This window comes from Sorex fumeus, unplaced genomic scaffold, assembly GCF_029834395.1.
Source record: "Sorex fumeus unplaced genomic scaffold, SorFum_2.1 ptg000213l, whole genome shotgun sequence".
In the NCBI taxonomy this organism is placed as follows: domain Eukaryota; kingdom Metazoa; phylum Chordata; class Mammalia; order Eulipotyphla; family Soricidae; genus Sorex; species Sorex fumeus.
This window is the reverse complement of record NW_026606270.1, coordinates 1,041,313-1,054,450: the sequence shown is the minus strand read 5'-3', so window position 1 is coordinate 1,054,450 and position 13,138 is coordinate 1,041,313. Positions and strand designations below refer to the sequence as shown.

The following is a 13,138-nucleotide window of genomic DNA, read 5'->3' as shown; positions in this document are numbered from 1 at the left end:
AGAAAATTGGAGCTAAGTCACAGGTCGGAGCATGTGCTCTGCAAACAGATCTGGGTTTGCTTCGACACCTTCTCTCTGAGCTCCAGCACTGTCAGGAGCAAACCCTGAACACCGATGGGAGTGGTCCCTGATCACCACTGGGTATGGCCCACAAGCCCCAAACAAACAAACCAGCAATTGAAAGAAAGAAAATGAAGGAAAAAAATTTCATCATCACTTCACCAAGACTATTTTAGTGACCGCTATCCCCCAAAGGGGAGAGAGACTAAAATATTAAAATAAATAGCGCAGTGTGGAGTTCATGCCCAATTCAGTCAGCCTAATCAATGGCTGAATAAATAGCAATACTCCTACATTAAAATAAATAAATAAATAAAATAAACAGCATTGAGGTTGGAGCGATAGTACAGCAGCGGGTAGAGCATTTGCCTTGCACGCAGCCGACCCAGGTTCGATTCCCAGCATCCCATATGGTCTCCTGAGCACTGCCAGGAGTAACTCCTGACAAAGCCAGGAATAACCCCTGTGCATCGCCGGCTGTGACCCAAAAAGCAAAATAAAATAAAATAAATAGCATTTCTTTTTTTTTTCCCTTAAATTTTTATTAGTGAAATACCATGAGGTACAGTTGTAGACTTACACATTTTTGTGCTTGGGTTTCAGTTATACAATGATCGAGTACCCATCCCTCCACCAGTGCCACCACTAATCCCAGTATCCCTCCCACCCCCCCCATCCCCCCCATCCCACCCTTTCTCTGTGGCAGGGCATTCCCCTCTGTTCTCTCTCTCCTTTTGGGTGTTGTGGTTTGCAAATATATCCCAGAGAGGCAAAAAAGTATAGCTGAAGTGACATCTGTACTTGCTTTTTCATTGCAGCACTCTTTACAACAGCCAGAATCTGGAAAAAACCTGAGTTCCCGAGAACAGATGACTGGTTAAAGAAACTTTGGTACATTTACACAATGGAGTACTATGTAGCTGTTAGAAAAGAAGTCACTTAAGCGAAGTGACTCAGAAAGAAAGGGATAGACATAGAAAGATTGCATTCATCTGGGGAACATAAAGTAACAAAATAGGAAACTAACTCCCCAGCATCTCTTATGGTCCCCAGAGCACCACCAGCAGTAATTCCTGAGTACAGAGCCAGGATTAACCCCTGACCATTGTGGGGTGTGGCCTATAGCAAAAATAAATGGGTTGTGCTGATAGCTATCCACTCTCAGTATACTTTGAGCCACCGAGTGGTTTCCCTAATGTGGATAGTATGTCACTGTCACTGTCACTGTCCTCCCATTGTTCATCGATTTGCTCGAGTGGGCCCAGTAACGTCTCCATTGGAGACTTTGTTGTTACTGTGTTTGGCATATCGAATACATCACGGGTAGCTTGCCAGGCTCTGCCGTGCGGGCGAGATACTCTCGGTAGCTTGCCGGGCTCTCCGAGAAGGGCGGAGGAATCGAACTCGGGTCAGCCATGTTGGCTGCGTGCAAGGCAAACACCCTACCACTGTGCTATTGCTCCAGCCCAAGTGGATAGTATGTGAATTATATATATATATATATATATTTTTTTACACAGACTTACAAACTTTCGTGATTACATTTCAGTGATCGAGTACCCATCCCTCCACCAGTGCCCATTCTCCACCACCACTGATCCCAGTATCCCTCCCACCCCCCCCAACCCCCCCATCCCACCCTACCTCTGTGGCAGGGTATTCCCTTTTGTTATCTCTCTCCTTTTGAGATAAATAGCATTTCTTAAGACTTACGATAAACTTTTCTACCGGCAGTTTCCCCTAAAGAACCACCACCACCAGAGCAGAAACCCAAATCTCATAGTCTAACCAGGCTGTGTTGCGTATCCCAGAGCTCTGAGATGTGTTTGAAAAACAAACAAAAAACACACACAAAAGTTGGGGGATGGTGGGGGGAGGACAGTTCTTGCCCCGAGGAGCTTCAGGCTCTGAGAATAATGAGAACCAGGGGCATGGCTTTCATGGAGGCACAAGCCGAGAGAGGCCCCGGAGACAGGCGTGAGCCTGTGGGAAAGCCAGGTGGGGACCAGAGACTTAAGCAGGCTGCGCGATGAGGCTGAGCGCCCCAGAGTCTGGGAGATAATTTTTACCAGACCAGAGAGGATCTGTGATTCCTAGAGCCTGATACCTTTAGGAACAGAAAAGTCTATTGCCAAGTAATCTCTTCCAGTTGGGGTGCTAATGGGAACCGTGGGAGGCTGAGTCCCCTCTGCCCGCCCCCTGGGCTCTGCGACCCATCACCTCTGATGGGATCCAGCTGAGAAGCCAACACTAAAGGGGAGGGGGGGGCAGCGGGGAGACCTGGTCCTGGAGCCTTGGGGAAGGGCTGAGGACTGAGATCCCGCCTCCCCCAGCTCCCAAGCCCACTGCAGAACTCAGGGAGGAGGGAGAGAGGGGAGAGTCTGCCATGGCTGCACTTCTTCAGAGACAGAATTATCCGCTCTGGGTTTTAGGGTTATTTTGTTTAGGGTTATGTGATGGGCTGGCACCATAGCACAGCGAGTAGGGCATTTGCCTTGCATGCGGCCGACCCGGGTTCGATTCCTCCGTCTCTCGCGGGGAGCCCGGCAAGCTACCGAGAGTATCCTGCCTGCACGGCAGAGCCTGGCAAGCTCCCCATGGCGTATTCGATATGCCAAACACAGTAACAAGTCTCACAATGGAGACGTTGCTGGTACCCACTCGAGCAAATCCATGAACAACGGGAAGACAGTGCTACAGTGCTATGTGATGCTGGGGATCACACCCGGGGCCTCACACACGCAAGGCAAATGCTCTCCTATCGTGTCCCATCCTGGAATTAGCCTCTTTGTTTTCTGGCCCCATGGCCGCAGGCACAGAATATGCTCACTGCTGGCTGGAAGCCCAGAGCCGAGCCAAGTCCTCGGTGCAGGAGGTCTTAGAAGAGAAGGAGGGCAGAGGCCCAAGTGTCTGTGTCAGCATCTGCCGCGTCTGATTTTCACCCGAGACGTGGCTGGCAAAGAGGATAAATGAGGAAACGTCTTGGGCTTTTTGTGAGTTGGGTTCAGGGAAGGAAGCGCAGGGATAAGCTTGCACTAAATTCACACCGGGGGGGGGGGGGGGGAAGAAAAAAAAATCAAAGGAGCTGGAGTGATAGCACAGCGGGTAGGGCATTTGCCTTGCACGCGGCCGACCCAGGTTTGATTCCCAGCATCCCTGAACACCGCCAGGAGTAGCTCCTGAGTGCAAAGCCAGGAGTAACCCCTGAGCATTGCCAGGTGTGACCCAAAAAACAACAAAAAAAATTCACACCTGGACCTGGGAGGCCCCGAGTTTGATGCTGGGTGCTGCACACATATGCCAGGCAGGGTATCCTGGCCAAAGCCACACCCAGGGAGTGTGTATGAATCCAGGTGTGTGGCACACCTGCTCAGGGCAATGACGGCCGTGACGGAGCTCTGGGATTGTATTCTGGTACTAAGCACCTAAGAATGATTGCAAGAGAGAGAGAGAGAGAGAGAGACAGAGAGAGACAGAGAGACAGAGAGACAGAGAGACAGAGACAGACAGAGACAGAGACAGAGAGAAGGAGTAAGGATGCAGCCGGTTTAATCCCTGACACCGCATATAGTCCCACGAGCACCACCAGGAGTGAGCCCTGAGCACAGAGTCGGGAGTAGCCCGTGAGCACTGGAGAGCAAGCCCCAAGCAGTCCTTTCTGCAACAAAGAAAAATTTTCAGGGGTCAGGGAGATAGTACACCGGGAATATCCGGTGTACCCCTGGCACTATGGTCTTCCTGAGCACCGCTGGGTGTACCCCCGCCTCCCCCCAAAAGATTCTACAGAAAAAAACGTCCCTGCTCCCCCCTCTGGGCACCTCTTTACATCCCAGGTGAACCAACTGGGGAACCTCTAGGAACTGGCTGAACACTGGCGCCCTCTAATGCCCGAGGTGCGAATTGCACACGGTCGAGGCAGGTTGCTGCCCTCCCGGGAGGAGGGGGAGTGGGAGAGGTTTCGTTGGCGGCTGGGCGGGAAAGAGCCCCCTGGAGAGGGGGTCTCTAATGCCGTTCCTCTCTAAAACCAGTTGCTCCAGCCTTCCCTGGTTTGGTGAGTGGTTTTCCAAATCAGAAACTGGAAGGGGGCGCAGAGCGATAGCACAGTGGGGAGGGCCTTCACCTTGCACGCAGAGGACCCGATTCCATCCCCGGCATCCCATATGGTCCACCCGAGCACGGCCAGTTCCTGAGTGCAGAGCCAGGAGTAACTCCTGAGCAAATCCAGGTGTGACCACCCCCCAAAAATGTGTTTTTTTAAAAAAGGAACGAAAGGGGTCATCCTCGCTACCCTTCTGTTCCTCACACTCCAACACTCACGGCTCATCTCTACCTGACCTAATTGTCTGCACCCGCCTGCGCCCCCATCAGCAGGGTTGGGTAGCTTCTCTCTCAGAATCACTAAGCCACGTGGGGGGTCATCCATTATCTTCTGTTCAATAATTATTCTGCTTCCTGTGGCTGTGGATGGGCTGGAGCGATAGCACAGCGGGTAGGGCGGGTAGGGCGTTTGCCTTGCGCACAGCCAGCCCTGCCGAGCTGGGTTCGATTCCTCCGCCCCTCTCGAAGAGCCTGGCAAGCTACCGAGAGTATCTCACCCTCCTGGCAAAGCCCGGCAAGCTCCCCGTGATGTATTCGATATGCCAAACACAGTAACAAGTCTCAAAATGGAGACGTTACTGGGCCCGCTGGAGCAAATCGATGAATAATGGGAGGACAGTGACAGTGGCTGTGGATTTGATCACCCCCTCAGCTTAGCGGCTTCAATCAATCCTCATAGGCTAGGCAGAGAGGCATGATGCCAGCGTGGCACGCTGGAACCCCCCGGTTTCAATCCCTACCAGCGCAAAACCAAACCAAATCATGTGTGCACCATGCTTGTACATGCATGGATATGTACATGTATCTCAGAACTTCCCACCGTGAATCTGGAGCTCACGCAGGGCACGGCCTGGCGGTCCATTTCTTCTCCCTTCCCTCCCCTTCTTGCAGCTGTGGCATGACAGCGGCTCACACACGCGTTTGCTTGTGGCGCTTGTGGGGTTCCCCCCCCACCATTAGTGGTGGTGCTTACACACACCTGCAGTGTGGTGGGGTCATGTGCAGTGCCTGGATCGCACACAACCAGGCGGCCAGGAAAACACTCAGCACCTGGATCGCAGACAGCTGGGCATCAACAATTAGCGTTCAACACCGGGATGGCAGACAGAGATCAACATTCAACACTGTGGGGCCAGAGCGATAGCGCAGCAGGGAGGGTGTTTGCCCTGCATGTGGCTGACCCGGGTTCAATCCCTGGCATCCTATATGGTCCCCCTGGGTGTGACCCAAAAAGCAGAAAACTTAAATAAAGTGAAAAAAATATTCAACATGGCGAGCGGGAAGCCAGATAACACTCGGCACATGCAAGCGGTGCCAGGGAACCAAGTCTCGGCCTCACACTTGGGCCACCGGGCACCTCCCTGCCCCTGCTAGCGATTTCTCTTTCTCTTTTACCTATTTTTCCTCTTTCCCTCTTTCTTCCTTTCTCTCTTTTCTGGATTTTGGGCCATGCCCAGCAGTGTTGATGGCAGTCTACCAGGACTGACTGTCCCCTAGTGCCACCCAGTATGGCTCAAAAGTCAAGCAGGGGTACAGACTGCGTGATGGGTTTTGCACGCAGGACAACAGGTTCAATCCCTAGTGTGCACAGTCCCCTGAGGAGTGAGCCCCAAGCACAGAGCAACTTTATATTCACAAGTAACAAGTGTCACTATGGAGACGTTACTGGGCCCAAATCGATGAACAACAGGAACACAGTGACAGTGACAGTATAAAGAGTATTAGTCTCTGGGCACGTGTGTCATGCATCCTCCAGCCCAAAGGTATCTAGAGGAGGGAACATACGTGTCACCCTGCCATGTCTTGATCTGAGGTGGCCCCAATAACCAAGTAAGCTCCAAATCGGCCCTGACCGCCCACAGTAGTCGATGTGTCCTCTGGTTTTCCCTGCACTGGAAATCAAGTTTTGGAAATGCTCAGAATGTCCCAGCACTTGGAAGGGGGCCCAGGAGGAAATATCTGTCCAGTCCCTAAGCTGGAGTGGATCCTAGCACCCTGCAGGGTTCCCCCCAGTCCTGCCCTCCTCTGGGTGCTCCTAAAATCCTGCCACTGGGACATGCCCCGTCACCTGAGAGTCATTTGCTCAGACCCCGGGTTGTCACTTCTAGAAGTTCAGCGTCAGAGAGAGATCAGAAGCTGCGGGGCTGAGCCTGGTGGCCTGAATCCCAACCCGGAGCATAGGAAACTACTCTGCCACCTCATGGACCATCGTAGACTATTATTCTATTATTGACCATTGTGGACCATTTTGCCCCATCATGGATTGTTGTGGGCTGTTTTAGACCATCATGAACCATTGGGGACCATCATGGACTTATCTCTCTAAAAGGCCCAATTCAGTGCTTTTGTGTGTCAGGGTTATGCCACCCTGGTCAAAACCAAATTTCGGGACATTCTGATCACCTTCAAAGAATGCCTGTTCCCATAAGCAGAGGCCCCAGGGTCCCCCTTCCTGGGGCCCCAAAGTCCGGATCTGTTTCCTGTGTCTTTGGATCTGCTCATCTGAGGTATTCTAGGTCGTCTGGGTCCATCTTTGACTGTCTTAGGTTCTCTTTACCAATATAATAAAGGATGTGTTGTTGGTATTATTTTATATTAGTTATATCTATGATATGGTAATATATTATTATGATAGTCATGATTGTAAAGCCCCAGAGAACCTGCCTCCTTTCTCAACTTCAACTTCAGACTGGACTTCAGTCCATGGGTATGTTGAGAAGGAAAACATGGTCCTCTGAGCAAGGCGGCTGCCTCTTCCATGTGACAGAGAATATTCTAGGGGCTCTGCACACACTCACCCATGTTAGCCCCTCAGAAAACCCAGGAGGCACGTCTGCTACTGTCCCGGCTTTACAGCAGAAGAACAGAGCTGGGAGGGGTCTGTCTCTGCAGGGACCCTCCAGCCCGCCATAGACGAAGCCTGACTTGGCACGCAGCCCACTGGCTGTGTTTGGAGCCTGCATCCACTGTGTTCCTCGTACAAGTATGCAGGACTGTTCACGGTCTCCTTCCTGGAGGCCCCAGAGGTGCCCCATTTTCCAATCAGCTCCAAATTCTAGACAACCCACACTCCTGGGCTTACGGCCTTGTTCATCTCCAAAGCCTCGCTCAGATCCACTTCCCGTGCAGACTCTCACGGGTGGCTCCCCCCAGGCAGCCTCAGATTATCTGCCCTTCTCCAGCTTCTAGTCACTCCTCTCTACAAAGTCCCTCACACACGTCAGGACATGGGTGTGCGGGATCCAGGTTGAGAGAGGGGTTTTCTTTCTTTCTTTCTTTCTTTCTTTCTTTCTTTCTTTCTTTCTTTCTTTTTATTTATTTATTTATTATTTATTTATTGAATCACCGTGGGAAAGGTTACAAAGCTTTCAGGTTTAGGTCTCAGTCATGCAAATATCAAACGCATTTCCCTTTACCAATACTTATTTTTTACCATGAAGAACCCCAATAAAACCCCACCCCCCACCCCTCCCAGTCCCTGTGGGGCAGATGAATTCTAGTTAACACTCTATCTGCTTTGATTAGATTCACTGTTTCAATAGAAGATTCACCACTATTATTTAGAGTTTACCCCCCCGCCAAATCAGACATGCTGAAAAAGCATTGTGAAGTGATTTGCTTTCTACAGCTGGGTTCAAGAATTAAATGTTGGTTTTGGATTTCTGCTATTTTACTTATTGACCCTGGAAGTATTTCTACTGAAAGTCAGATAGTTAAGAAATTGGTTTCTGTGCTCTGGAGTCGTGGCCGTGCTGGAGAGCCGCTCGTGGGGGGCAACTGGTGGCCTCGGTAGGGCGTGAAGGGCGGACCGAAACGCCCCCCTTCCCATGAGGTTTTAGTCGCCCCCACTCCCCCGGCTCATACCTGCTGTCCACAAGGCTCCCATGCGGCCGCCATCTTTCTTTCCAGAGAGGAGAAGGCGACTGGGGCAACACCCTTTCCCCTCCGGACAGACATGATGGCCTGGATTAACGCATAGTCCTTTCACTTTTCTGCTCCAAGCTGCCGGGTTCTGCATTAAGTCCTTGTGCTTCTGGGGCCGTGGCCGTGCTGGAGAGCCGCTCGCGGGGGGCAACTGGTGACCTCGGTAGGGCGTGAAGGACAGACCGGAACGCCCCCCTTCCCATGAGGTTTTAGTCGCCCCCAGGCCCCCGGCTCATACCTGCTGTCCACAGGCTCCCATGCAGCCGCCATCTTTCTTTCCAGAGGGAGGAGGGCAGAAGGGACCAACACCCTTTCCCCTCCGGGCAGACATGATGGCCTGGATTAATGCATAGTCCTTTCACTTTTCTGCTCCAAGTTGCTGGGTTCTGCATTAAGTCCTTGTGCTTCTGGGGCTGTGGCCGTGCTGGAGAGCCGCTTGTGGGGGGCAACTGGTGGCCTCGGTAGGGCGTGAAGGACGGACCGGAACGCCCCCCTTCCCATGAGGTTTTAGTCACCCCCACACCCTTGGCTCATACCTGCTGTCCACAAGACCCCCATGCGGCCGCCATCCTTCTTTCCAGAGAAGAGAGGGCGAATGGGGCAACACCCTTTCCCCTCCGGACAGACATGATGGCCTGGATTAACGCATAGCCCGTTCACTTTTCTGCTCCAAGCTGCTGGGTTATGCATTAAGTCCTTGTGTTTCTGGGCTGTGGCCGTGCTCCAAACTTAACTATGATTTTCAGAGAGAAACGTTGGGTGGTTTACTTCCCATGGTTCACTTTGTATATAGAGAGATGTCTATATGTTTTGAGGAAAAATCCTAGTTCCCGCATACTCGAGCTGTGCTTGTAGAGGCTTCTGGTCACCGGGGTTCCATCTGGGGGAGGTGGGATGCGGTACCTACCCCATCTGGGACTTCCCGATGATCTCGGCTCTTTTTGGAACCTGTTTTGTTTTTTTTTTTCCCTTCGGGATCTGTGGATCCTGCCCTCCATGTTGTCCTTCTCTTCGGCTGAATCTCTTTCTTTCTTTCTTTCTTTCTTTCTTTCTTTCTTTCCTTCTTTCTTTTTGGTCACACCCAGCGATGCACAGGGGTTACTCTGGGCTTTGCACTCAGGAATTACTCCTGCCGGGGCTCAGTGGGTCATATGGGATGCTGGGAATTGAACCTGGGTTGGCCACATGCAAGGCAAACGCCCTATCTGCTGTACAGGGATTTTCGAGGAGCTGTCACTCCATCTCCACAGTCAGTTCCCCAGAAGCACGCTGGGGGGTGCACATGGTATATTGGGGACACACTACTGGGGGGGTGCAAGGGAGGGAAGGAAGCCACCATGGAGGTGGCATCTGGCTACTGAGCACAAGCGGTTTGGGGGAACTGTCAGGCTGCCCAGAGCTTCTGCTCCTCCCTGGGCAGCCCTCCAACGGTGAGAAACCACACTTCATTCATTCACACACTCATTCATTGGCAAATAAGGATAATGGCGACTGAGTGTTGAGACCTTTTGAGCCCATCACTGGCTCTATAAAATGTGAAGTCTTAAAGCAGGCGGCTTCTGCTGTCTGGGCAGGCTAGGCATCGCTTCTGCTGATCCAGAGGCAGGAGAGGGAGCCCTGGGGACATCTTCCCAACTTCCTTGCCTCCCCTTTTCCTCTGCCCAAAGCCTTCCTTCCTTTCCTTCTCTCTCCTGCTCCCAGCAAGCCTTCTTACCCATCTATCTCACTCCTGCCCATTCATTCTTCCTCACCTCTCCTGTTCCTCTCTGCACCATTTGTGTCTTTTTCACACTTCCCTTTTCCCTCGCTCCTTCTTCTTCCCCTCCCTGCCCTTCTCCCCAACTTTCTCCTTCCTTCCTCCCCACTTCCCCTCCCCCTGGCCTTCTTTCTCCCACTCCTTCTCACTTCTTTCCTTCGGGCCCCATCTCTCCCGTCCCCTCTCACCCAACACCCTGATCTCTTTTGACCCTGCTCGCTCTTCTCTGATCTTCACCTGCTCCCCCTCAACTGTCATGCACCAATATCCTCTCACCCGCACCCTTCCCTCTCCTGCTCGTGACCCAATTCTCCCATCCATCCTGGTTCTTCCCTTCTTCTCTCCATCCTTCCCTTCACTTCCTCCCACCTCTCACCCCATCTCCACTCTCCCCTTCCGTGTTGCTTTATTATTATTATTATTGAATCACCGTGAGATAGTTATAAAACTTGAATGTTCGAGTTTCAGTCATACAATGATCGGACACCCATCTCTCCACCAGTGCACATTCTCCACCACCAATCTCCCCTGTATACCCCCCTTTCCCCCCCCTCCCTGCCTCTGTGGCAGACAGTTTCCCCCATACTCTCTCTCTCCTTGTGGGCATTATGGTTTGCAGTACAGATACCGAGAGGCCATCACGTTTGGTTCTTCATCTACTTTCTTTCTTTCTTTTTTTTTTTTTTTTGCTTTTTGGGTCACACCTGGCAATGCACAGGGGTTACTCCTGGCTCTGCACTCAGGAATCACCCCTGGCGGTGCTCAGGGGACCATATGGGATGCTGGGAATCGAACCTGGGTCGGCCACGTGCAAGGCAAACGCCCTACCCGCTGTGCTATCACTCCAGCCCCCTGGTTCTTCATCTACTTTCAGCACACGTCTCCCATCCCAGAGGATCCCTCCAACCATCGCTACTTAGTGATCCCCTCTCTATTCCAGCTCATGAGACAGGCTTCCAACTATGGAGCAATCTTCCCGGTCCTTTTTGTCCCCTCACCTCATCTCCTCTCCTCCAGCACCCCTGCTTGCTCTCAACTCCTTCCTTGCATCCTCATCTCTCCTCCCTCCACGTTGCCCTCACGGGTTCACTGCCACGTCCACCTGGCCCGCCCCGCCCCCTCATAGGCCCCGCCCCATCCCAGCTCAGGCTCCGACCCCGCCCCTCACAAGCCCCGCCCCGCCTCTGGTAGGCCCCGCCCCTCCTCAGAGGCCCCGCCCCATCCCAGCTCAGGCCCCGCCCCCGCCCCGCACAAGCCCCGCCCCGCCCCGGTAGGCCCTCCCCTCCCCCTCAGAGGCCCCGCCCTATCCCAGCTCAGGCCCCGATCCGCTCCGCACAAGCCCGCCCCGCCCCGACGCAGGCCCCGCCCCGGCCGGCACAGGCCCCGCCCCATCCCGGCGCAGGCCCCGACCCCTCTCCGCACAAGCCCCGCCCCGGCCCGGCGCAGGCCCCGCCCCGGCCGGCACAGGCCCCGCCCCGCCGAGGCCACGGGGTTCGCGGACGCGCGGCGGCCGTAGCGGCCCCGCCAGTCACGTGGTCACGTGACGCGCTCCAACATGGCGGCGCCGTGGGGCCGCGGCGTCGCTTCCTGACGGGGCGGCGCGGACGGACGCGGCCGGTGCCGGCCAGGACGCCGGGGCCCGCCGCCTCGCTCGCCCGCTCGCTCGCGCCGCCCGCCGCGGGGCCGCCCGCCCCCGCCGGGCCGGGACCATGCAGGAGAGCCAGACCAAGAGCATGTTCGTGTCCCGGGCCCTGGAGAAGATCCTGGCCGACAAGGAGGTGAAGCGGCCCCAGCACTCGCAGCTGCGCAGGGCCTGCCAGGTGGCGCTCGGTGGGTGAGCCGGCCGTTACCCGCGCCCGCGCCCACCGGGGACGCCCGCGCCGGCCCAAGGTCACCGGAGCCCCCGGCCCGGCCCCGCGCCCCGGCCGCCCGCTTCCTGGTTCCGCCCCGCAGCGGCCGCCCTCGGCCCGGGCTGCTGCCGCCCGCCCGGGCCCCGCCGCGCCCACTCGGGGGCCGAGCCCGCCCCCCGCCTGCGGGCCTCCCTCCTCGGCGGGGCCCCCGCGACCCCCGCGGCGCCGGCGGGCGGAGCACCGAGGCCCGGAGCCCAGGGCCCTGCCGGCTCGGCCGCCCCGCGCCTGGACGCCCCCCGCGCCCCCCACCCCGGCTCCCGGGCCCCGGCCGTGCCCGCGCTTGACGGGACCCCTCCCCCACCCCCCACTCGGGAGGGCCGGCGCGACCGGAGCCTCGGTCGTGGGTCCCAGGGGCCACATCCTGCCTTCTGGTTCCAGCCGTTCGGCACGTTTACCTGGTGGTCTCGGAGCCCCGGGCCCCGCGGGGCGCGGGTAGGGGCCGGGGGCGGCCACGCAAGGAGTCGCCCCCCCCCCCCCCGTCCCGGTCGTCGGGTTCATGCCGGAGGAGGTGACGGGGGCCCAGTCAGAGAGTGAGTGAGATCGTCTGGGGGCTGGTGAGGCCCCCCGTGAGAGTCAGGGCGAAGGTGCGCCGAGGGGTCCCGGAGGCCGCCTGGTGGGACCCCCCAGGAGGCCGGTCTCTGGGGAGGCGACTGAAAGGCAGGAGCAGGGGTGGGGTCCCTCGTGAGGTTTGGGTGGCGCCTCAGCCAGGTCCGGCTCACTCAACACCCTCCTCGTGCTTGGAGACTTGAACAAAAAAAAAAATTTTTTTTTGTTTTGTCGTCTTATTTATTTTTGGTTTTGGGATCCCATCCTGAAGTGCTCAGGGCCCCCCATCCTGGCCCTGCCCAGGTGTGCCCAAGCCCCCCTCCTTGCCTCCTGTCCCCACCCCACCCTCGCCAACAAGAAGTGCTTTGACAGGAAAAAAAAGTTTGCAGCCTGGGTGGGAGGTTGCCTGGGCCTTTCTCCTCTGGTGGGGAGGAAGCGCCTGCTGGAATTCTCTGGAAACCTCCGGGGTGGTCTGGTGAATTTCCAGGGCGCTTTTGCTAACACCAAGGAGGCTCGTGGCTTCCACCCGATTCCGAGAAGGATCTGATTCCCGGAAGGGGCAGGAAAGACGGAGGAAAGTTTGTGTTGTTGCTTCCCTGAACTAGAAACTTGGCAGTTCCAGGATGAATGGAAGGAATTGACTTTTTTTTGGGGGGGGTCACACCCCACGATGCACAGGGGTTACTTAACTCCTGGCGCTGCCCTCAGGAATCACTCCTGGTGGTGCTCAGGGGACCCCGTGGGATGCTGGGGATCGAACCCGGGTCGGCCGCGTGCAAGGCAGACGCCCTCCCCGCTGTGCTATTGCTCCAGCCCCTTGACTGGGATTAAGACTTTGAGAGCT

General features: G+C 55.5%; 1 protein-coding gene across 2 annotated transcripts in view; it reads left to right on the top strand.

The window, feature by feature from the left end:
* Positions 1–11,410: 11,410 nt before the first annotated feature.
* Positions 11,411–13,138, top strand: part of ARFGEF2 (ADP ribosylation factor guanine nucleotide exchange factor 2) — a 109,646-nt gene continuing 107,918 nt past the window's right edge. The window contains exon 1 of one of the 2 annotated variants that reach the window (XM_056108460.1): positions 11,411–11,668. In XM_056108460.1, the coding sequence (XP_055964435.1) occupies positions 11,548–11,668 (121 nt within the window). In that variant the 5' untranslated portion in view covers positions 11,411–11,547. The remainder of the gene's footprint in view (positions 11,669–13,138) is intronic. The other variant, XM_056108461.1, reaches the window with a different exon arrangement.